This window comes from Zea mays, chromosome 8, assembly GCF_902167145.1.
Source record: "Zea mays cultivar B73 chromosome 8, Zm-B73-REFERENCE-NAM-5.0, whole genome shotgun sequence".
Lineage (NCBI taxonomy): Eukaryota > Viridiplantae > Streptophyta > Magnoliopsida > Poales > Poaceae > Zea > Zea mays.
The window spans coordinates 149,582,134-149,608,383 of NC_050103.1; the positions used below are offsets into that span (position 1 = coordinate 149,582,134).

At 44.2% G+C, this 26,250-nt stretch overlaps 1 protein-coding gene across 1 annotated transcript; it reads left to right on the forward strand.

The window, feature by feature from the left end:
- The first annotated feature begins 6,143 nt into the window (after nt 1-6,143).
- On the forward strand, nt 6,144-8,714 carry LOC103636106 (cytochrome P450 72A15). Its single transcript, XM_008658468.4, has 5 exons — nt 6,144-6,665; nt 7,007-7,227; nt 7,310-7,554; nt 7,654-8,053; nt 8,138-8,714. The coding sequence occupies exons 1-5, from the start codon at nt 6,323-6,325 to the stop codon at nt 8,570-8,572; spliced, it is 1,644 nt and encodes a 547-aa protein (XP_008656690.1). The 5' UTR covers nt 6,144-6,322; the 3' UTR covers nt 8,573-8,714.
- The last annotated feature ends 17,536 nt before the right edge of the window (nt 8,715-26,250 follow it).

A 26,250-nucleotide genomic window follows, 5' to 3' on the forward strand; every position in this document is an offset into this window, starting at 1 on the left:
GAGGCTGGATATGAGGGCAGGACGGATATGGTGACTACCACGTGTTGTAAGAAGCTCGTCGTGGACTTGAACTATGAGGCGTGCTTCCAGTCCATCATAACTTTCCACACCTCCGTCCTAGGATAGAAGGTGAGCAAAAAGGACGCTAGAAACATGTTGTTGACTCGGGACCGGTACTTGCATGTAAATATAGAACATTAATATTGATATTAAATATGCTTAATCTTAACTTCTAATATGCTGTGTACTTGATTCCCTGTAGACGATTCCTTATTGGTGTGCCGCACATCCTGAGTGCTAGGATCAGATGGTGCAAAGGTGATGCTCTCCAACAAGTGGGACGAGACGCACAACGCTTGTCGGGACCGGTGTTTCATGATGCAAGGTGCCTCCCACCACCAAGAAAGTCGCAGCCTCACCAAATACGCAGAAGCATGGGTACACGATTTCTTTTATTTAGTCTAACTTTTGATTATGCATGATTTCTAACCATCTCGTTGGTTTTATCACAATCAACGTCACATGGTGTACAACCTTGCACCATCTTCTCGGCGTATGCTATGGCCCACAAGGGCAAGATGACGTCCGACATCACCTACAACCCGGAGGACGAGCCCAAGGCGTACATCAACCCTACTGTCCAGAGTCGTCTCAGTGAATACACTGCCATGGCAAATGAGGTCCATGGGCCATAATACGATCCGAGGACCGAGGACATCAACAAAGATGTCGTCATGAGGGTTGTAGGAGGTGACTTTTCCGAGTGGCTGCTGGTCCGACACTCGGCAAAGGCTCCGTTCCTGTCACTTGGCACCATCACGGTGACTTTTCTTAGCATTTGGCAAATACTTTACCGAGTGTCCGATATAAAGTACTCGGCAAAGATCTTTATTCCGGTAGTGAAAGTCTTGTTTGGATCCGCTCAGGGCTTGTTCGGTTATTTTCAATCCATATGGATTGGAGGGGATTGATACGGATTGAGAGGGATTTCGACTTGCTAGGGATTGAAACCCCCTCAATCCCCCTCAATCCATATGGATTGGGGTAGAACCGAACAAGCCCTCAGCTAACTTAGCGGGACATAGTAAGCCTTTATAATTTTTTAGCAGCTAACTATATATTCATTATAAGGATCTAAACAAGTCCTAATCCGAGTTCTACATGGAGCCTTATGGAGAAATGTTCGGAAAGCAAGAACTTCAGTACTAGAATGATATCTTTACTACTCTATATGTTCTTATTGTAGGCGTGCACATGTGGCTGTGTTCTGCCTCCTACGACGTCGGTCGTGATATTCCAGCGACTCTCCATCCCCCGCCGCCATCATCGCCCATAATCTCGCGCTACGCTCTGCTCTGCTCCGTGGCCTCCACGCCCTCCACATTTCACGGATCATCCTCCGCTCCCGTGGGCGTTCACAGGTGCACCGTGCCCCCGCTCCCGTCTTCCCCGCCTCCCTTGCGCGAGATGCCCGCCGCTGATGGACCCCCTCCCGAGAATGCCGCACCAAGCAGCCTCCTCGCCCCCTCCTCCACGGCCCCCTTCCATCCTCGCATGTGCACTCGGCACTTCCATTCGCACTAGCCTGCACTCCATCCGCAGGAACCGCTCTCTGCCTGCCTTCCTCCCTGTTCGGGTCCCACACGACGGTGGTTTCCAAAATCCGAAGGCGACAGCGCTACACAAGGAGAAGGCATGGGTCGCCGTGTAGAGGAAGGTCGAGGTTGTGGATCATGCGGAGCTCACCAAAGCCTGCTCCCATAGGGACAAGGGGAAAATCGCCCCACCCCCTAGCTCGCGCGATGCCCAGCGATGGTACGCCGCCTTCCCTTGGTATGGTGCCCTGATAATCACCTCCCACCCCCACCCCTAACCCCACTCGCATGATGCCCAGGGAGAGCCTACGTCCTCCCCGCCTCGCTCATGATCAGCCGAGTTGGCCGCCGTTCTCATGGGCCCTCTCGTCGGTGCCCTCACGGGCCCTCTCGCCGGCGCTGCATGCGAGTAAGCCGTGTGCGGCTCCATCAAAGGGCTTCACCGAGGGGTTTCTTACGACGGTGAGTGCACACACACCAATGACAGGAGCAGCATATCAGCTCTGGGTCCAACAAGAGCAACAATGGACAAAGCTCAGGGCCCATGTCGTGCTCTGCCAGATCCATTCACGATGAGTCGTGTCGCGCTGTGACCGACATGGCGACCCGCGGTTGCCCACACTCGTTAGACAGGACGACGGCGTCCACGCGCGACGGCTCGTCATGCCATTTGCGGCCGTGAACAGGAACCAGGTAGGTCCCTTCTCATCTTAGGGTTAGGGTTTTGGGATGGGAAATTTTTGAGGTTTTCTAATTTGGCTTTCTAATCATGCAATTTCCCTCCTAATTGTTTATGTGTGCTTAATTTCTCGAATTTGTCTCTGGTTGCTCTTAGTTTGGACTAATTTAGACTTATTGACATCAGGCCTTGGTACAGATGTTGAGCTTGACGGGACATTAGGATTGCTCTCACGAGGGATCACCCATTTCTCCCAGTCATCATGCTTCCTGATCTTGTTATCCTGCATTAACAGACACCGCGGCCTATACAATAAGCACAATAGGCCCAAATCATTCAGGGCTCAGGCATTTAAAAAAAATCAAACACAAATGCCTAACGTGTCTAGGTATGGAATTTACCCACGAGGATGGCAGGGCACAAATTTGAAAGGGGAATCAATTACACCAGTGCATCAAAAAAATTGCAGCTCCCGTGATGAGGGTAAAGCATTGACACAGTGATGAGGGTAAAGCATGGACGGGAGGTAACCTATGTACCAACAATTGTTAGCATTACTCAGATATCAGAGTCCTATAATTTTTGTTGATTCGGCTACCTATGTACCAGTGTTGGATTCAAGTGGAATTTGGTGTGAATTATTTTAATGTTTCTCTTCAGCACATTTTATTTACTGCCTTCATGGTTCACTTGTGGTAAACCTCTACTGCTTAATCTCATACAAGCCTGTTTCTTAATAATGAGATTAACTGTTAATTGGATTTGCTGTAGATTAGTACAACTTATGGCGTGTTTGTGCAGAAGATAATTCCATCCATGATGCACCAATGCTTTATATGAGCTCATTGATCAAGGGAGTCAATTTGGTTAAAGTTGTATGGTTGCACACTGTATGAGAAAAGAGGCTTGTATGTAGAAAATATGTCTAAAAATAACTTCCTGGGGTGTTTGCATTATGATAATGAAGCCTGAATAAATTCTGAGAAATAATAACCTAGAGGTTGGCATGAATCCATAGGTATGATTTTTCTTGTGAAGTTTCCTGCTCACTAAACACATTGGGTAGCATTAAAGTGTCGTGTGGTTGGGAAAATCGATAAAGAAAAACAGAGAACATTTAGCTTGGATGCTGAAATTTCAGTTTGCCCAGTTCTGAATCGGATGACAATTTCGTCTATGAAACGACTTTTTCTCCTAAACTTGCAACAACAACAGCAAAACCTATTAGTCCCAAGAAAGTTGGGATAGACACTTTTTCTCCTAAACTTGGTAATACAAAAATTATAGGGGTCTAGACATCTTTGCTATTATGAAATTTCATGATTTTAGCCCAGCAGGTCTGGGAGATATGGAATTTAGAACTTGCCTATCATGTGCTGACCATATTCTGTGCAGTTATTGGCCATTTTGGGCCATCTTATCTGCAAACACCCGCATGTATCATTCTCCAGTTTTTACAAGCAGGAGCCTACTCCCCATTTGCCTCAGTTCATGGAAAATATTCTAGAGAAACAAGAGTGAGCTTTTCTTTTAAGGTTAGTATTTTCAGTTTTTGTTCCATGTATTAACCACTCGTGTAAAGTTTAGTTTTTGTTATTTTTAAATTTGTCAATACATTACATAATCCTGTCAGGTTGCACACCATGGTACATAGTGTTTTCAGATCTGCTTTGCTTTCTTAACGATGTACAAATACACTTGCTCTATTCATAGTGTTTTTGCCTTGTATTATGAGAGATTAGCACTTCCATTTTGCCTTGAGCTGATGTTCAAGTGATCTAAATACTACTAAAAATTAATTAGCACATCATCTTCTTTTCTATATTTGGCAATGGACAATGAGTGTGGTAGCTGGCTTGTTCTCTGGAAATTGTGTTATCTTATAATGGTGCACAAATGCTTTCAAAATTATTAACAAGTATAGTCTCCAGTAATTCCAATTAAATTTCCTTGCATTTTCCTCGTACATATGCAGCTGATGCGCTAATAACACTATCTTTATTGTAATCGTTTATGGATATGCAATTCCCTAATGGGAAACTAACATATGTTGTTGTTTAGGGGATACTAGCCGGTGGTTTCTTCTGTTCTTTTGGTGGGTTACTTCAAGCTCATAGAAAATATCCTAGAGAAACACGAGTGAGCTTTTCTTGTAAGTCGATCCTGTTTTGTTTTGTTTTTTTTGCCAGGCTGACATTCTAGAGAAAGAAATGGAGGCTGAGAGGACGAGATGCCAATAGTGAATTACCGGTCAGTGGAGATTCATAGGGATTCCCCGGCTGCTAGCAGCTCAAGCAGATCAGGAAGTGGCTCATCTTCATCCAATGGTACAGTACAATGGAGCAAATGAGTATCTGTCAGCATAAATGCTGAGTTATCGATCGAGTAGCTTGTTAATTCATTAAAATTCCTTGTAGATTCAGACTCTAATGTTACGATTTATTTTTTCAGTAACCAATGTCATGTGCTGGTGTAGTTTATTTTTTCAATCCATATATATATACTTGCTAAATCTGTTTTTCTCTTCACCTTGTCTTGTGAGTTGCCTCATTTTCTTACGTAACAAAGTAATCTTGTGTGTTATTTTGTTGTAAAATATGTTATGCAGTTATCTAAATTTATCTACAGTTATGAGCCTCTGTTATGCAAATTACCTAGACCTGTTTTTGTTGTGGAGACCTGAAGATTCTGAAAATGCAATTATGTAGTTTGCAGTTATATGGTTTTGCATACCTGTATCTATTTGTGTAATACATTTGCCTGTATATATGCAACTTATATCCATCATTCTTCATGTCTGCAGATGACTGCATCTTCATGTATGAAGGGCTACCTATTCATGTTTTCTTCATTTATGTAGGTATGCATATGACTGAAGATGACTAAACAGGACATTCTTCAGTTATACAGGTATGCAGGTTTTGTTTAACTATTTTCGGATATTCAAATTATATATAGCCATTTTTCTTATTTTTTTGGTCCTTTGTGTCAGAAAGGAGTTCCGGCCTATACTGCTCCACAACCAGAAGAGGCAATGACTGCTCTCAAACAAAGAGCTTCGGAGTTGGGTGTATGTCTTTTGGGGTTGTTTCTATTAGATATGATACTTAATGCAGTGTTGGTTTATGAAGATCTCTCTCCAAGTCGTTGGTCCTCTGGAGCCCCATCACCTAAAAGGTCAACATCTTGGGCTCCATGGATATCGGCAAGTTTGTGCCACAAAAAGCTTGTTTACGATGGCGTAGAAGGCCAGTACACAATCTTTGTTTTTTTGATTATGTGTATTTAGTAAATTGTCGAGATATTTGTCTATTCTGTATTGATTCTTTAAAAATAATTTATGCAATATTATAGTGTTTGTTCGAGATCTGTTCATTCTATTTATAATAATAATACACATTTATGTCGTCAATATAATATTAGTGTTACATAGATTTTGTATATCATAATGTTTTTTGTCATTCAATATTTATGTTTTATACTAATTTTTAACTTCCGTGGCAACGCACGGGTACATACCTAGTATATTATAAGTACAGTTTGTGCTCACAACAATAAATAAAAAGTAAACAAAAGGTATAAACTAGGTAGGCCAAGATTAAGGCAATCAGGGTGACAGGGAACTTGCCTCCAGCCACGAGCAGGCGAGCACTGTTTTTTCTCTGTCCAACCTACGACCTTTCTTTTTTTCCCCAAAATTTGTCACGCTTCTACACGCGTGGCCGGGGAAGTAGATCCATCGCGGAAATTTAAACAGCATGCAAAAGGAAGCAAAGCTCGAACAGCGAAAATGATGCGCACTGAAGCAAATCCGACTCTACTTATAAAAAAAACGTCAAATGGTACTCCCACTCCCACTTGATCGGCGGCCCGTAGGCGCCCAGCTAAAGCAACACTGCGCTCCTCATCAGCCTGCTGCAGAGCACAGTCGCGCGGCTGATCCTGCGGCCAAAAGAACCCGGCCGGCCGGTCCCTCGCTCGCGGCTAGCCTGCACACCCCGCCGTCCCACCGGCCACCGCCGCGGCCTGCCAGCCGACCGAACCGCCCATGGCGTCCAGCGGCGAGACAACAGCACTGCTCGGCAGCAGCTCCGCCGGCGACGCGCAGGCGGCGCCGTTCCCGTGGAAGCTGCTGCTGGTGCTGTACGCGGCGGCGGCGCTCGCGTGGTGCGCCGTGCGCGTGCTGGCGTGGGCGTGGTGGCGGCCGCGGCGCCTCGGCCGGGTGCTGCGGTCGCAGGGCCTCCGCGGCACGGCGTACCGCTCCCTCGCGGGCGACGCGCGGCTGACGCAGCGGCTCAACCGGGAGGCGAGGTCCCGGCCCATGCCGCTGGGCTGCCACGACGTCGCGCCCCGGGCGATGCCCCTGTTCCATCACACCATGAAAGAGCACGGTACTGCTGCACGCGTTGCTTTCCTACCCTGCTGGCTCTGGCTGCTCTTTCTTTGGGCACGCACCCGTACAAGTCTGCGTCTGCCTCCCAAAAAAAATACTGTACGAGGCCAACTGGCCCTGTATCTACGAGACATAGCTGGCCAATCGGCTGTTGTTACCCGGAAGAATGATCCTTCATTCATCTCTTCAGTTGTTGATTTTTCTCCGAAAACAGAACACCTTGGGATCCAATCCATACCTCCGCGCGCGGCTCCGCCCATTCACAGTTGACTAGTACCAGTTCATTGATTCCGTGTTGCATTCCACTGAAAATGCATGCATGGCTGACAATGACGACAGGCAAGACGTCGATCACCTGGTTCGGGCCGGTGCCGAGGGTGACCATCACCGAGCCCGAGCTGGTTCGGGAGGTCCTGTCCAACAAGTTCGGCCACTACGAGAAGCTCAAGTTCGGCAGGCTCCAGAGGATGCTGCACAACGGCCTGGGCAGCCTCGAGGGCGAGAAGTGGGCAAAGCACCGCAGGATCATCAACCCCGCGTTCCATCTCGAGAAACTCAAGGTCTTCCTCTACCTTCTGTTATTTTGCAGGATGCATGTAGTAGAGTAGAGCGCGCTGATCATCTTCTGTCTTGTGTTGCCAGGGGATGTTACCCGCTTTCGCCGCGTGCTGCACGGAGCTGGTGCAGAGGTGGGAAGGCCTGGTCGCAGATGGGCAGCCGTGCGAGGTGGACGTGTGGCCTGAGATGCAGAACCTGACAGGGGACGTCATCTCCCGCGCCGCGTTCGGCAGCAGCTACCTCGAAGGCCGGAGGATCTTCCAGCTCCAGGGGGAGCAGGTGCAGCTCGTCGTCCAGGCCATGCACAAGCTTCACATCCCTGGCCACTTGTGAGCTGCTCTTCTTCTTCTTCCCGGATCCTCTTCACTCCTGCTTGGCTTCTTGCTTCCCCGGCCTGTTCAAGAATCAAGATAACACGTTCCGCGCAGGTACCTGCCTACGAAAACCAACCGACGGATGAAGCAGATCGCCTCAGAGGTCGAGGAGCTCCTCAAGGGCATCATCGCCAAGAGAGAGAACGCGCTGAGAAGCGGCAGCGCGGCGGGCGACGACGACCTCCTCGGGCTGCTTCTGGAGTCCAACATGGAGCACTGCAGGGGTGACGGCAGCGACGCCGCCAGGGCCGGCATCACCACCGACGACGTCATCGGGGAGTGCAAGCTGTTCTACTTCGCCGGCATGGAGACCACGTCGGTGCTGCTCACGTGGACCATGGTCGTGCTCTCCATGCACCCGGACTGGCAGCACCGGGCCAGGGAGGAGGTGCTCCACGTCCTGGGTCACACGACGACGGCGCCGGACTACGATGCCCTGAGCCGCCTCAGAATCGTAATACAAGCAGTGCTGCAGTGCAGACCCATCGGCACATTCTAATAACCGCTAACCGCTCCATTTATTGTGGTTGTAACGCAGGTGACGATGGTTCTGTACGAGGTGCTTCGTCTGTACACGCCGCTGACGGCGCTCCAGCGCCAGACGTACAAGCCGATGGAGCTCGGCGGCGTCAGGTACCCGGCCGGCGTGATGCTGATGCTGCCGCTGCTGTGCATCCACCACGACAAGGACGTCTGGGGCCCCGACGCCAGCGAGTTCAGGCCGGAGAGGTTTGCCGAGGGGGTCTCCAAGGCGTCCAGGGACGCGCCCGCCTTCTTCCCCTTCGGATGGGGACCGCGCACCTGCGTCGGCCAGAACTTCGCCCTGCTCGAGGCCAAGATGGGGCTCGCCATGATCCTGCAGCGCTTCGCGTTCGAGCTCTCGCCGGCCTACACGCACGCGCCGTTTCCCCACGGCATGCTGCAGCCGGAGCACGGTGCGCAGATCGTGCTCAGGGCCAGGGGGCTCCCCTGAACCCCTGACATGATGGCTTCATATATCTGCATGTACAGCATATGTACACTACGTAGTAGATGCAAATCAACACACTTGGATTTGGAAGGCGCGATTGTGAAGAGTTAGGGAGTTCCTAAATTATATAAAAAAATTGGAACCATTTGCTCTGTGTCATTACAATTTTATCTAGTATCTTCTTTGCTATCGCAAATGTCTCTGTATCACTCGGCACTGGGCACTTGGCTCTGTTCTGCTCTCGAGCACCAGGCAGAGGCATACACCGCTACCAAATGCCACCAGAAAGTCATTCTTACCCAAAACAAATACAGTAATAGTGATGGACAGGCACTATACCATCGACGCAAGCTTGAAATGTGGGTCAGGACACCTACTCACCCAGCTAAAAATGTGTAGCATTACTGTCATATAATATATAACTCCCTCTGTACCAAAATAAATATCGTTTTTTCAGAAGCCAAATATTTCAAGCTTTGTCTAAATATATAAATGTATTAATATTTACAGTATATAATTAGTACCATTAGGTGAATCTCTGAACATACTTTTATACTAAACTTATATAGAGATATAAATATTACTAATATTTTTTTATAAATTTATTCAAACTTAAGAAAGTTTGATCAGCATAAAGTTTATAACGGTGCGCTTATTTTGCAACATAAACTATTACTCCATCCGTCCAAAAATAAGTGCACATCTTGCTTACCCAAATATATATAAAACAATCTAAAAAATCATAAGGTGTTATAACTATCATTAGATTGGTTGTGAAATATACTCTTATAATAAACTTATTCGAAGATATAAATATGGATATATTTTCTATGTATTTAATTGAATTTATAAAAAAAATCTTTGATAAACGCAATGTGTCCTTATTTTGGGGCAGAGGTACCACTAGTTATTTTTAGAAACACGAAACTACAGTGGTACTGGGCTACTGGCTTGCCTGAGCACAAAATAGCCCAGCTCGGACTTTGCTATGGACAGTGCTCTACATGCGCTCTCGTGGGCGCATGAACCGGATGCGCCGTGAGAAGCCAACAGTGGGCCAGTTGGATTCGTCCCTTGGGCCGGGTACTCAACGTCCAATGTTTACGCGGCACATTTCCAACAATACTTTAAATTAGTGTCTTAAATTAAAATATAGAGTTCTACGCAAAAAAACACTACTTCAACAGTACCTTATTTTATAAAATTTAGTCAAAAAATTATAGGACACCCTCTCAAGCGACTCAAATATACTACACCTTAGTGGCCTGCCCTATAATCTAAATTTAGGGCTTTACTGTTTGAGCATAATATTTTGTTGGTGTCCTAAATTCTATAAATTTTACTCATTTTTAAATTATAGGCCTTTTTTATAGGTCACGTAATTGGAGATGCTCTAACACACTTCGCTGCTAGGAATGACTATATATATATATATATAAATATATATATCAACCGGTAGAATCATTCCGTATTTGTACCTACGAAAAAAATAGCCATTAGATAATTTATGTCCGCTCGTGGGAATAAAATCCTATCCATACACCCATACATGTATCCCATCAGATAATATTACCCGTCAAATTACCTATACCCACTAGAAAAGTCTAAAATTTTAATATGTCAAACACTCAAATATATTAAACAAATACACAAAAATAAGTTTAACTTAAAATACAACAATCCATATGATTATGTAACTTGATAGTTGAATAAACATTAACTAAAGACGGATGTTTAAGTTAAGATAGGCTTTTATTAGATAGTAATAGTGATATGATGCATGCACATTTTACCCATGGGCACACGAGTATGGGTAGCACCAATCTATACCCATACCCATGTACCCAACGAGTAGAGGCTATTGTCTATTAACATATCCATGGGTAAAGAAATCGTCTCATACTTATCTTCATATTGGGTAAAACTTGTCAGGTATTCAGTTTTCGAGTACTCATTGCCATCTCTATATGTTGTCGTCTAGCAATATCGTCTAGAGATGACAATAGATATATATCCATCTAGCAGTGTCATTCAATGTATGTACCTATTAAAACAAATTCTACCCGTCGGGTTACCTGTATCCTCTTGCGGATATAGAATCTTACTAATACCCATACACACATGGGTATTCTATCTGTCGGGTAACCCATAGCCGCTAGAAACACTATAGGAAATTGGTTAAAGAATGTGGGTACTATTAATTACGTTGGCCTTGAGATATTTATTTCAAATAAGTATGTTGGTTTTTAGCACCCAACATACTTAGTTTTTAGTATGTCGTTTAGAGGGTCAAGCCGATATTAAATATGTCGGTTTCCAAGTTGAACCCACGTACTTAAGGGTAATAAGTTATAAGTATGTCGGTTCGGGGGTTGAACCCGCATACTCTATAAGGATGACGGTTTGTGGTTGAACCCACATACTTAACTGACTGGTAGGGCAATAAGTATGTTGGATGGGGGGTTAACCCAAGTACTTAATAAGAATGTCGCTTTGGGGTTTAACCCACATACTTACCGGGCCATTAGAGCAATAAATATGTTGGATTGGAGGTTGAACATATGTACTTAATAAGAATGACGGTTTGGGATTGAAACCAAACCTGGTCGATAGGGATAAGTATGTCAGTTCGTGGGGGTTGAACCTGCATACTTACGTGGTCGGTCTCCTACATATCCAATTGGTCTGTTGGAGCTGTTAAGAAAATTGTAACATTTTCTATGATCAATCCAAGGGGTGTCTGCTAAGGGACACACCCATTGACATTGCACCTCTACACATGTATATATATCAGGATGTTCCCTGCAATAAAGAGTGATGTCATTTGTCATTCTCTCTGTCTCTCTCTACTTGTTTGCCACTGAGTTTCTAACACGTTATCAGCACTGCTCTCCACCGAGCGGTTACCGACGACAGCGATGCGATGAAATGGCCAAGCCCTAACGCACGCCTGGCTAGCGTCGGCGCTGGTGCCTGGCAACCAGTGCCTGGCACACCCTACAGCGGTGGTGACGGCGCTCGCGTGCATGGCCGGCCGCGATGTCCATGCACCCGGCGCCGGCGCCTGTCGGAAGGAGGCCGTCTGCACTGCATCAGCGTAGAGCAGCACTACTGGCCAGAAGTGGCGGTGGCCGCACAACACGGAGATGAGCAATTTTGTTTGTTCGTTTGTTTACCATAATTATTATTTACTCCTTGCTGATGCGATCGATGAGAAAAAAAAGTATGGCATATGAAGACCGGTAGCGATCAATGCAATGCATGTAATCACCGTGCGTCCTCCAATGGTGGGAAGGAACAATATTTTCCATAAGGAATCAGTCCAAATAGGGCAATTAGAAGAAATTCAGGAACTACAGTTTTCATATGCGCGTTTGTTCTACCGGCGTCAATCAACGTTGAGCCAGGGTCTGATTTGCATCGTCGTTTCAGCAAACAACGAAATGGTAATTTCTATCTCTAGTGGACAAACAGTTCATTTTTTTAGCACATCTGGTTACAAGTTATGTAATTGGACTATATGTGCATTCAAGCAATGACCATGGCGTCATGGTCGACATCCCCCGCGCTGAGGCCGCCGCGGCCGTGCCTGGACGGGCTTGTGCGCCCGCGTCGGGTTGCCATGGCCAGTAGAAACTGTGTCGGTCTTGCCACGCCCGCGTCGTGCCGCGCCATGGCCGTAGCCCGCGCTGAGGCCGCCGTGCCCACGCCACTGCGTCAGGGACGCGCTCGTCTGGAGGAGCCGCGCTCCGAGAGGGCCACGCGCTCATCGGGGTTGAGCCCGCGCCGCCAGAGGCTACCGCCATGGCTGCAGCATGGAGAAAGAGCAGTTATGGTTTTCAACCCCTAACTGTCTCTTGTACGCCCTTGACCAGGCCAAGAAAATGGGCCTCCATGCCATGGGCGGGCTTCACACATGGGCTGTGCAATCTTCATTGCTTCGGCTGAATAAATTTATCTTTTCAGTATTTTATTTTCTGCAATTTCTGGCGCAAGACTCTATATTTGTACATAATTATTGTCAAATTTGTCTATTGTACTATAAAAAATTGCAGACTTGTTCGTGAATTATAATTGTTTCTACATTTATAACTCACATATCTCTACTTGCTTTTGTTTTTGCATTCTTTAAGTTTGCTTGCAAAACATAGCATATAATTGAGTCGGAATTTAATGGTCTTCATGCAAAATAAGGTTGCATTTTTTTTTGAAAAAGCATAGGGTGATGGAGTCCTAAGCACTGGCTGCGCTAAATTCTTTATAGAGTTTAGTAGCCCAGAGACCGTGCTTTAGGCCGCATTTGAAATGCCTATCACTATGAGGTCTACATCTTTCGAGATGATTACCTATACGTGCTACTCAAAAAAAAAGATCATGGACCACGCAGGCGTCGCAGGCTATGGAGCCAGGCTAGACGCTGCAGTCATGATGACAACTCAAAGAATTCTTTTAATTAAGTTCTACTTAATTAAATGATGAATTCTTGCAAAATATGATGCATATATTCAACTTGGGATTATTCAACACATGATGGAGATCTAGGCTTTGGCTGCAATAAATTCTTGCAATTTATTTGCCCTGAGACCAAGCTTTTAGACAGCAAAATGTTATTTGCCCATCAGTAAGAGGTCTACATCATATGGTTATGATGATTTTACCTATGTGTTCTCCCAAGTAGATATGTTGGAGATGTGATATTGGTTATTCACCTTTATGGTGATTTCCATTTTATTTTTGAAATTTTGGTCAAGCACAGGGTAGTGGAGTCCTAAGCATTGGCTGCGGTATGTTCCTTGAATATATCAGCCCAGAGACCATGCTTTCAGGCAACGAATGTTTTTCCCACTACTTGGAGATCTACTCCATTGTTTAATCACATGGAGATTATCTACGTTGTGTCCACCAATTTTTCAAAAATCTTTTGGTACACTGTATGTGATACCTAGAATTCTCCAACATATAGAGATATGATATATTTTGCGGCATGTTACAACATCAAAAAATGGTAAAACCATTAGGAGGATAATTATTTAATAGAGTTTGATAAACTCGCCTAATGGGCTTAATTATCCTCAATGTTCATTGAATATGTTCATTAACGATATGGGATTCACCTATTCACTTTGGAATATGTGTGATGCTCTCTTTCTCTTGTTGTTCTTATGAAAAGAACTTATGTGCTTTTGTGGCTTGATGTGCAAGCCCAAAATGAATAGCAAAGAAAATCATAAGACTTGTGGACTTATGAGTATGTGTCTACATTATGTTGTAGACTAACTCTTTGTATTCATATATTTTTGCTTGAAAGCAAATATATAAGCACATTAAAAAGGGAAGGGCAATGAGTATGACAAACTCATTTGTCATTACACTATACGTGATATAGTATTGTATGCCTAAGCATCTAATCTTGTATATGAAATCCCAATAGATGCATACTACTCATGAAAGCTAAGATATGAAGTGTACTTCAATCTTCCATCTGACATGATAACAGTGGTTAGTTGTGTAAATCATGATGTGGACTAATCATGTAACAACACTTCTTTTTCTAAGAGAAGACCACTTTGTTAGATGATTTGCTTTTGAGTGCTATTTAAATGATGCATGAGATTTGGTATAATCTCATAATTGATGTTGTGATAGGTTCAACTCATGCGATGTGAGTTGAACACACTCATGTGATTTGAGGTAAAAACTCATATGTATTTGAGTTAAACAAACTCATCGATTGGAGTTGATCACTCATGTGATTTGAGTTGAACAAGCTCGTCGATTAGAGTTGAACCAACTCATCAAGGGAGTTGAACACTCATTGATTTGAGTTGTGCAAACTTGTACTGGGATTCTTCTAATTGAGGAAGAAACATGCAATGTGGAGAATTGAACCACAAACTCTATATATGGGGAAACAAAATATTCTCATATTCCTTTGGAAAGAGGAAAGAATATTTTGACAATCGCTTCATGTGATATCATGATAAGTTATTATCATATCCCCTTGGTATTGGATGTATCAAGGATGCGTTGATATATCCTAATTGTTATCTTACCATATTATAGAGATATCCATATAATTTCTATCATATGGAAACAAAGGTGATAGTGATGGATATTGCATGTGTTTCTCTGAAACATTTCTTATGGATTGTATTCGAAATACATCCTCCCGTACAATGTGTTGCATTTGTTATAACTTTTCATGTGATGCCACTTACCATGTTAGGTAAGACTGAATTGGTCATTCCATTGTTGGGATAAAATGAAAAGTTATGGACAATTCTATTGGTCATGTTTTTCCCATAAGATAGATACTTGATGAGTATCATTGGGAATGAGATTTTAAGTCCCTCTTATCTTAAAATCTGATCTGAATTGGTTAAGTTCTTTGAATTGTTTCAAAGAAACGAGTGTGGTCCATTACAGAGATTGTATGGACATTGAAGGCTTTATATGGTTCCTTGGTGCATCTATATGATGACCTTAAGTGTGTCCTTCGGACAACACATGACCATTAAGTAATAATGTCTCAAGCTTGAGCACATTAGCCTCCACACTACTGAATTTACCAAATGTGCTTACAATGATGATTGTTTGTCTTGGTATTCAGTATAATATCCATAAAGGATATGATGAATCTGTGATAGATTCGAAAATTTCAGATCATTAATGACCATCAGTAATGAATTGTCATTTCCAACTAGTTATGGTTGGAGTCAGGAAGTTTTGCACGCTCCTGACTTGTGATTAACTGCATGTACTGCATGTACAAGTTCCCCTATGCTTTTTAGTACGTGGGAATCCATGAAAGATTTCCCATGCGTACATTGGGTATGTTCCCAATCTCACCACCGCAGCGTATATATATGGGCACACAGAAAGCTGGGGATCTATGTGAGAATTCATTCTCCGTCGATCATTAAGTTTTAGAATCTCTTCATGAGAATCTATTTACGGCCCATACGCTTGCTTGAATCATGAGCTTTTCCAGGCATTAGGGGGAGATTTCGAGTACCAAAAATGAATGCCAGGAAATTATAATGAATGCAGTAAGCATTCAGGCTCAGGATCACGTACTAAAACTGAACCTTTGGGTTCGAATGATTTGCAAGAAGTTGCAAATTAACTGCCTTGTGCATTTACTATGAGGTGTCACTCAAATTAATCATATGTGGAAGTGCCAGAAAAAGTGGTTAAATGGAACACCACTAAACTCCCTATTACAATGATGTTGTAAATAAGAGGGGGAGAAGTATGGTCACAAATTGGGATTAAAATGCTTGCAAGCAGCTGAAGGCTAGACCTTCTGAGATAGTAAATGCAAACCAACTATTCGTTGGTAACCAACTTAGCGTTGGTGGACACCTAGAGGATATGGATTATCCTATGAATGGAAGACATTCACAACCTAGCTCAGTGCGCACTGATGAGGCTAGGTTATCGGAAGCCCTTAATTCTCGTTTGGGATTTCACGAGAAATCATAAGGGTGCATAAGAAAATGACTTTATGTCAACTGGAGAATTGTGTAATTTAAAAGCTACAAGTGTCGACACATACATCTCAGCAATTGTATATGTGCTCCAAGTGATCCAAAAGACTATGGCCATAGCAGAGCACGAGTATGCTCAAACTGGATCTTGTTGAGTGATACAATGTTGCAGAGATAGCCTTGCTCACCAAGAAGTGTTAACTTATTTTCACTTCAAGGTATCTTACTGTGGATACAAGTTTGTTTTCATGGACTTGGAAACAATGAGGTGGTGAGAAAGCATGGCTAGTAGCAACTGGGTTTATACGCAAACCCAAGCATTATTTTAATGCTATAAATTCTCCTCTACTGTGAGTAGTTAAATTCCGATACAATAATATGGGCAATAAATCATCTATCTTTGCAGTTGATAGATGTAGTGACAACATATGCATATGTGGTCACTGAATTATGGTATTTATGGAGTCTTGAAGGATTCCAAATACATAATAACCAATCACAAATTTGCAATGCTTGGAAAGTCTTTGTGACTTAGAGCATTCAGGTCAAATATGGTACATTCGACCTAGTGAATCCTTCCTTCCGAAGGGATACACAAAGAATGGTATGTTTAGCGTAAATATGTGCAACATATTTCTAAACATACATTACTTATCGACGGAGTTCGAGATAGAAGATATGAATTGAAAGAGATTTTCAATTCAAAGTAAACTATCTTGAGTATCTTGGATACAAAAATTGTCTATATCCAACATATATTGAAGAAATTCAATATGAGAGAATCATTGTTATTTGATTCTTTCGGATCATGAGATGTGCTATTGTATCTTGCAAGAGCATCCGACCGGATATTGCTTTGCAATGATTTGCTAGCTAACAGCACATGAGATCGAGTTATGATCTCTAGGTGTACTCATGCTCTCCTTATGTTTGGATATATTGATCTTGGATATCTATAGAAGATCCCCAGGTACAAGATCAATGGCATACTTCTCGTAAGTTGGACCTACTGTTTGATAAATGTCAATCAACAGAGATTAATGGTCACTTACACCAATCATTCTGTAGCACACTTCATGGGATTGTACAGAATGATATACTACATACTGAGGGTATGTGGTAGTCACGATTTTATATCATTGACCTTATTATCTATGGAGATAATATCACTTTGTGTTGTTTAGATGAAAAACAAGTTACGAACTAAGTCTCTACCTTACTCCACATTTTAAGTGTGTTTGAGAGTAGGTATGGGATGACTTAGTGTTTTGCAAAGATCAGGGGGAGTTTTCTCTTGATCGGAAGAACTTGTTTCTACATCATGTTGTACTCTTTTCTTTGCATGAGTTTTTCCCTGTTTGGGTTTCTCATTCAAAGTTTTTAACGAGGCAACATCAACACAAGGCCTATGTCGTATCATCTATTTTCCCGTAGAGGTTTTCGAGGATGATATGGCATAGTTATTGTTGTATTTGAACTAGGATATGAGTTTATATCCCTAGAGTTCAAATGGATCAACAATAGAGTATAACTACTCTCCTTATTTTTCCCGTTGGGTTTTTAAGGAGACTCAGCTGATATGTTGATTTCTCAGATTTTCTGATTAGATTATCTTAGAGAAATATTTGTCTGAGTTATATGTCTCATCATTTATTTTCCCCACTGGGGTTTTTGAGATGATGACTATAGACATATTATTGTTCTTTGGGCTAGAGGTCCATTGGAGAACAATATCATATTGTGGTTCAATTGAACCACTGACCATTATCCATAAGGATAATTCAGCTTGTGTTGTTCAGATGGAAACAGGAAAATGGAAATATTAACATCTTGCAAACAAAGTCTTGTGATAATCTTGCTGATCTATTCACAAAATCTCTACCATACTCAACATTTTCAGAAATGTGTTGAGGTGATTGGTATGAGAAGACTCAAGTGTTTGCAAAATCAGGGGGAGTAATTCTCCGTGATATTCGACCTGTTTTATACCATCATATTACACTCTTTTCTTTGTATGAGTTTTGCCTTGTTAAGGTTTTCTCATCCAAAGTTTTTAACGAGGTAATATCAACTAAGCTATATGCTTCATCATTGATTTTTCCCACAGGGGTTTTTATGCATGATGATTACAAGCATATTTTCTTTTGGAGTTTAAGTGAGATTATTCTCATTATCCAAAAGACATTGTGTACTCCTTATTTTTCCCACAGGGTTTTTGAGGAGATGATATATTAAAAGACATATTGCAGATGATCAAATGACGTTGGATTGATCAAGGGGGAGTGTTAAGAAAATTGTAACATTTTCTATGATCAATCCAAGGGGTGTCTGCCAAGGGACACACCCATTGACATTGCACCCCTACACATGTATATATATCAGGATGTTCCCTGCAATAAAGAGTGATGTCATTTGTCATTCTCTCTGTCTCTCTCTACTTGTTTGCCACTGAGTTTCTAACAGGAGCGAAGGCCGAGCCTGACCTCGATTAGACTGCGTTGGCTAGAGCTAACCACGTTTGGGTGCAGGGCCCCATGCGATAGGGGTTTCACTGTATCAGCAAGAAGGCTCTCGGTCGTCCTTGCTGAGGGCGAACACACGAAGGCTCTCACAAGGAAGGGGGCTCGTTGCCATTTAAGCCACCAAGGATGAAGGCCCCTCAACAAACGAAGGCAAGATCACGGAGGAGGCATCGTCGGCGGTCATAACAATCTGGATAATATAACCAAGAGTGACGGCTCTAGGCCACCTCGGCGGAGCCTAGGCTTCATCCGGTGATAGTGGCCCAACTTGTAAGCCTCTAAGAGGGGTAGATTATCAAGTGTAGTTGGGTCGACAGGCGTTATTGTACTGTTGAAAGGGAAATAGGCTCACACCTTTTCCTAAATGATTTTGGTGGTTGAATTGCCCAACACAAATAATTGGACTAACTAGTTTTCTCTAGATTATAAGTTCTACAGGTGCCAAAGGTTCAACACAAACCAATAAAAAGTCCGAGAAAGGGTTCAAATAAAAAGAGTAAAAGACAACCGAAGGCAGCCCTGGTATGGCGCACCGGACTATCTAGTGTGCCACCGGACAGTGTCCGGTGCACCAGTGAGATCAACTCCAAACTTGCCACCTTCGGGAATTCTGGGAGCATCTCCGCTATAATTCACCGGACTTTCCGGTGTGCCAAGCGGAGTAACGGCTACAGCGCCAACGGTCGTGTCACACCCGGTTTTAGAAGGCAAACCGAATGCGAACCATGTACGTGCCAGGATCAGTTATTCACGTACACAGCAGTTACATAACATGGACATCATCACACAGTGCTCAAAATAGTATTAAGAAGGCAAATAGTCGATTACATCATACGTCTGAGACGTCCATATAGTCCTTACAATAAATCAAAGTGCGGAAAAGAAACGTAGATAACCGCGGCCTTCACAGGCAGCCGACTGGGGGTTGCCGCTAACCCACACCTAGAACTCGTCGTAGCCTTGGAACTCCTGTAAGTCTCCTTCCACAGCTTCATCTTCGCCTGAGCAGTGGTTGCAATGCTGACAACCTGGGGATGGGGGGGTTTGGTGTGTAGAGCAAGGGTGAGTACACATCAACATACTCAGCAAGTATCCTGTTTGGCTGTAGTGGACTAGCTTTATGTGGGAATAAGTCAAGCAGTTGCTTTTAGTTGGTCAGATTATTATTTACTAATAGAAAGCCAAGTTTTAGCATTAACCCAAGTTATTAACCCGATGTACCCTTTCCAAACGGAAAGAATACCACTTACCAGCACCATAGACATAACCGAAACCATCGATCTCATAGCCACCTGTACCAAAGTATCTCTGATCAAGTACCACTAATCACTGGAGCTCCCTTGGCCGCTCATAACCGCGAGCACGGCTGATATATCAGTTTTCAAACACTCTGCAGAGGTTGTGCACTTTACCCACAAGCCGTGATTCCCATTCTGCCCGGAGATCATGACTCTCCATTGATCACTACCAAGGTGACCCAGCAGGGCATCACTACGTAGCCTTTACAAAGATTCCCCGGGGCTGTAGCCACCCGTTCGGTTTCCTAAATGCACCGCACGCCTCCCCAAGGGGCGAACCCAAACTTGGCAGAGCGAGCCGCATACACCGAGCCCCATTGACGGCACGACGGCTAAGTGAACTACACCCCGGATCCTCTAATTATTCAGCTAAGGGCATCCCATTCCACCCTCATGGTTGCACTGTTTTCCCGGGCGGTCATCCATAGAACAGGTCCTTACGGAGAGGCACTCGAGAAACCGCTCGAGCCCCCTTGGTGACCACAAGTACAACATCATAATAAGAGCAGGGAAAACAGCGTATCATAGATAATCTCATCATGTTCATTGATTAGAGTTTGAGCAATAGCATAAAGCTAAACAATAATAATCCAAACCAGATAGGTAGACAAGGATATGGATAACAAAAGCTAGTCAATTCTTAGGCATAAATGTGTAAAGCGGGAGGTGAATTAAATAATGAATAGGACAGAGATAGGTCAAGGGACACTTGCCTCCACCAACCGACTGCTGCTCAGGGGCTTCTCCTGCGAGTTCCTCGGGCTCTTCGACCGGATCGTTCTCTATGCGATTGCAAGCATACATACATTCATCCATTCAAATTGGGAAACAAACAGTACATCATATAAGGGAACAAATAAAGTGACTATGCATCAAGTATGACATTCGATATCACATTCGTTATGGTTAGAAAGAAACGGGAAAAGGTCTCGCGGGGGGTTAAAGCTTATGCACTAATGATTAGTTACAATTGGTTCTAACAAAAGAATTTAGTTATATGCACTAATCGAAACCTAGTCATTTTTAGTTGATCAACATTGAACTGGATAAACAATTGATTATATGAACTAACTAGCGTAACGGAATTCTAAATTAAGTTTCCTATTTCAATAACATGAACAATGATTAACCTGCCTAAAATAAAATAAATAACAGTAATGAAAGAAAATAAAATAAAAAAAATAAAAAGGGGGGGGCGGTTGAACCGGCCAGGGCGCGGTTGAACCGGCCAAGGGCAGGGGCGGGGGCGGCCAAGCCGGCGGCGGGCGGCCGAGCTGGCGGGGAGGGGGGGCGGCTGAACCGGCGGGGGCGCGGGGCAGGGGGCGGCCGAGCCGGCCAGGGGCGGGGCAGGGCGCGCAGGGGCGGCCGAGCCGGCCAGGGGGCGGCCGAACCGGCCAGGGGCGCGGGGCGGCTAGGCAGGGGCGGCGGCGGCCGAGCCGGCCATGGGGCGGCCGAGCTGGGCGGCGGTTGGGCCGGGGAGGGGGAGAGGAGGGGAGAGGGAAGGGAGAGAGGAGGGCTCACCGGGGACGGGGACGGGCGGCCGAACCGGCGACGAGCAGGGGCGGCGGCTAGGGCAGGGGGCGGCGGCTAGAGAGAAAATGGGAGAAAGGGAGGGAGAGAGAGGGATTTGGGGGGGAAGAGGGAGGGGCGGCTGGGCCAGCTGGGCCCAAAGGGGGCGCGCGGGGGGCGGCTGGGCCGGCCATGGGCGGCCCACGGCGCGGGAGAGAGAAAAAGGGAGGAGAGAGAGAAGGGAAAAAGAAAGAAAAGAAAAGAAAAATAAAGAAAAGGTTTTTCTCCTTTTCGAAATCCGTTTTTCCCTGGATGAATGCACTTACATTTTTAAGCAATCGAAAGAATGCATGGTTCGGCATGGTGCATCAAACAACATAAAGTATTTTAAGGTTTTGCTTAACACGGGAATTCCAAGCCGATCCCCGCTAAAACTTTGGAAAAGGTCAAGGTTTAGCGAGAGAACGAGAAAAGAAAAGGGTAACGCCTGAATTTGGTGAGAGAAAAGAAGAAAAAAATTCTACCCCCAAAATCAGGGCGTTGCAAACCTATCCCCCTTAAAAGAATCTCGCCCTCGAGATTCAGGGTTGGCTAGCAAAGAGCTCAGGGTATTTAGCCATCAGATCATCTTCACGCTCCCAGGTTGCTTCTTCCTCAGAGTGATGATTATATTTGACTTTGCACATTCTGATGGTCTTCCTTCGGGTGACTCTGTCTGCAACCTCAAGGATCTGCACTGGCTTCTCAACGTAGGTCAAGTCCTCCTGGACCTCAAGACCTTCCACTGGCAACTGCTCTTCTGGCACACGCAAGCACTTCTTCAACTGAGACACATGAAAGACATCATGCACAGCGGACAAATTCTCTGGCAGACTGAGCTGATAGGCCACTTCTCCACGTCTTGCAAGAATTTGATACGGACCAATGTAGCGGGGTGCTAGCTTGCCTTTGACTCCGAACCTCTTGACTCCTCTGATCGGTGACACTTTCAGATAGACAAAGTCTCCGACTTCGAAACTCAGCTCTCTTCTTCTTGTGTCTGCATAGCTTCGCTGCCTCGATTGCGCTATCTTCAGATTCTCTCGAACCATCTTGATGTTTTCTTCAGCTTCAAGCAAAATGTCTGGCCCAAACACCTGCTTTTCTCCAGGCTGATCCCATTGCAACGGAGTTCTGCAACTCCTTCCATAGAGCGCCTGAAATGGTGACATCTTCAAACTGGCCTGGTAACTGTTGTTATAGGAAAACTCTGCATAAGGCAATCTCTTATCCCATCCGGACTGATCTTGCAACGCACAGGCTCTCAACATGTCTTCAAGAATTTGGTTGGTCCTTTCGGTCTGGCCATCTGTCTGCGGATGATAAGCTGAACTGAAATTCAGATGCGTGCCCAAGGCTTCATGCAACTGCTGCCAGAAATGAGAGGTGAACTGCGTTCCTCTGTCTGACACTATCTTCTTTGGCACACCATGAAGACAAACGATCCGAGACATATACAATTCTGCCAATACGGCACTGCTATAGTTGGTCTTGACAGGTATGAAGTGGGCTGACTTGGTCAAACGGTCCACTACTACCCAAATGGAATCGTAGCCGGCTCAAGTGCGAGGCAATCCGACTATGAAATCCATACCAATTTCATCCCATTTCCACTGAGGGATCTGCAACGGTTGCAACAATCCAGCAGGTCTCTGGTGCTCTGCCTTAATCCTTCGACAACTGTCGCACATAGCCACATGCTCTGCGATTTCCCTCTTCATTCCGTACCACCAGAATTTCTTCTTCAGATCCTGATACATCTTCTCACTGCCAGGGTGAATCGAATAGGCTGTCTCATGAGCTTCCTTGAGAATCAACTCCCGAATGGACTGGACATTGGGAACACACAAGCGGTCTTTGAACCATATCACGCCTTCTGCATCTTCTCGAAAATCTTTGCCTCTGCCATCTAGAATCAGTCGCCGGATCTCACTGATTTTCTCATCATTCTTCTGCGCCTCTTTGATTTTGCGCTCCAGGGTAGGTTCCAACTAACCTGTGACTCCTCGCGAATTGTTCAGAAATCCAAGACTCAACCTGTCAAACTCCTTGGCCAACTCATAAGGCATCGGACGAGCGACCATCAGATTGACTTGACTCTTTCTGCTCAAAGCATCTGCCACTACGTTTGCTTTGCCTGGATGGTAATGGATCTCCAACTCATAGTCTTTAATCAACTCTAACCATCTTCGTTGCCTCATGTTCAACTCTGGCTGAGTGAATATGTACTTCAGACTCTTGTGGTCTGTGTAAACATCACATTTCTGTCCATACAGATAGTGCCTCCATGTCTTCAGTGCGTGAACCACTGCTGCCAACTCTAAATCATGGATTGGGTAGTTCTTCTCATGAACCTTCAACTGTCGGGACGAGTAAGCCACAACTCTTCCCTCTTGCATCAACACGCATCCCAAACCTGTGTAACAAGCATCGCAATACACCGAGAAGGGCTTGTGCACATCAGGCAAGACTAGAACAGGCGCTGTAGTCAACTTCTCTTTCAGCGCTTCAAAGGCCTCTTGACATTTCTGGGTCCACTTGAACTCGACTTTGTTGCCTAGCAACGCTGTCATTGGTTTCGCAATCTTCGAAAACCCTTCAATGAATCGCCGATAATATCCGGCCATTCCAATGAAGCTCTTGACTCCTCTAGCATCTGTTGGTGCTTTCCAGTTCAGAATGTCTGCCACTTTCTTCGGATCCACAACCAATCCTTCTTTGTTGATTATGTGACCCAAGAACAGGACCTCACTGATCCAGAACTCACACTTGCTCAACTTTGCATACAACTGGTGCTCTCGCAATCTCTGCAATACCATCTTCAGATGATCTGCGTGCTCTTCTTCGCTTTGAGAATAAACCAGAATGTCATCAATGAATACCACCACAAACTTATCAAGGTAATCCATGAATACACTGTTCATCAAGTTCATGAAGAATGCTGGCGCATTGGTCAAACCAAAAGACATCACCGTGAACTCATACAAACCATACTTGGTAATGAATGTCGTCTTCGGAATGTCCGAAGGTCGGATCCTGAGCTGATGATAACCTGACCTCAGATCAATCTTGGAGAACAGGTTAACAATTAACCCTAGCATGACCATGCATTTATTGATCCAATCACTTGAGGGGCCAAGAGATATCTCTCTCAAAAAGAGAGGGACAAATTTCATCTTGACTAACCATGCCTCACAGCATGCTTCCTAACAAACTCAAACTACCTTCATAACTACCCAGTTATGGAGTAGCGTTTGATATTCCATAAGTACATCAATTCACATCTTGAGAACATGCGGCAATCTCGGGTCTAAGGATACAATGTACATGTTGCAAAAAGAGAACTATATTACAATATATCACGTTAGGTCGGTCCATCCTCATGTCATACAAGCGCCCACATTATTAGTTTGACATCTCCATATCCATAACTTGTGAAATGTAATCATCAACTAATACATGTGCATGTGCTAGTCATCGACTCTGACCAGGGATACCATTTAGAATAACCATAAAAGTAAAGAATCTCACAAACAATTTATATAATTGTTAATCAATACAAGGTGCCTTTTATGGATATTCAATTAAGCTCTTTTATGGATATTCAATTAAGCTGGTGGTGGTTGAAAAGACCTAAATAGTGTGTCCATGACATGTGAATAAGATATTTATAAAAACTAGACCTGCAAAAATATAGGACGATTGTTATTAGGCACAACAAAACTAACATAGCTAGTTTGCATGTTGTCTAGGTTTGAACCGACCTGACCGGTTTCTTTGATCAGCCCTGCAATAAACTGTTATATTTTTTTGCTTCTTTTCTTCTCTGCCTTAGTGTTGTAGGTAGGGCTGAAAAAAGCTCAAGACTTGCGGGCTAGCTTGGGCTCGGCTCGACTTAGAGAGGCTCGTGATATTGAATGTGCCCGAGCCCAGCATACTTTCATGGCTCGCACAAACAGCGAGCCGAGCCGAGCCTGAGCAAGCCCGAACCGGCTCGCGAGCCGGTCAAATCATGTAGTGCTATGTTTTGACACTCTTACATTACTATGTTATTGATTTATTTTTTTCTTATTTTCTATGTACCTAATGCTAAATATAGTTTAGAATATGTTCCTGAATTTTTGGTACATATTTTTATTTTATATATAATGAAAATATATAATTGGACTTAGTGTGCGGCTCATGGGCCGACTTAGATCTCCGAGCTCGCAATGCAACCGAGCCGAGCTCGGCTCGTTTGCAGCCCTAGTTGTAGGTATGTATTTAGCACAAGCTCAACTTGCAGAGTAAGTTTCTACAACTACAAACACAACAACCATGTATACACAAATGGTGGCTCACACGAATAGGATCTAAATGTGATGTAAATGCAAAGTGAGTCAAACTGGCGGAGATGTAGCGATTTGTTTGGCTGAAGTTCGAGCCTCACTAAGTGAGTCATCTGTCTTCATTGTGTAAATTGACCTATTCTAGCTATGTCGAAATTGACCTCTTTCCACTAAGATGATTTTTTTTCCTTTTTTAAGGCAAAATCAAGCCCTCACAAACTTCTGATTGTGGACCAAACCTTGGTGACTTGGTGCAACCATTAAGTCGTCTGGAACAAAAGCTCTATGGGTAACAAATGTTTCACATGAACTTGATTTTACCGCAAAGTGCTCAAGGATTGGTGAACTTAGATTTGGATCACACGCAAACTCACAAGGAATAATTGTTGCTCTCCAATTTAAAAATAAGGCTAAATGCACTCAAATTCCACAAATTGTGAGCTATCTTTAGGCTTTTTCGTGAGAAAGCTTCATCAACCAACCCAAAGCAGTGGA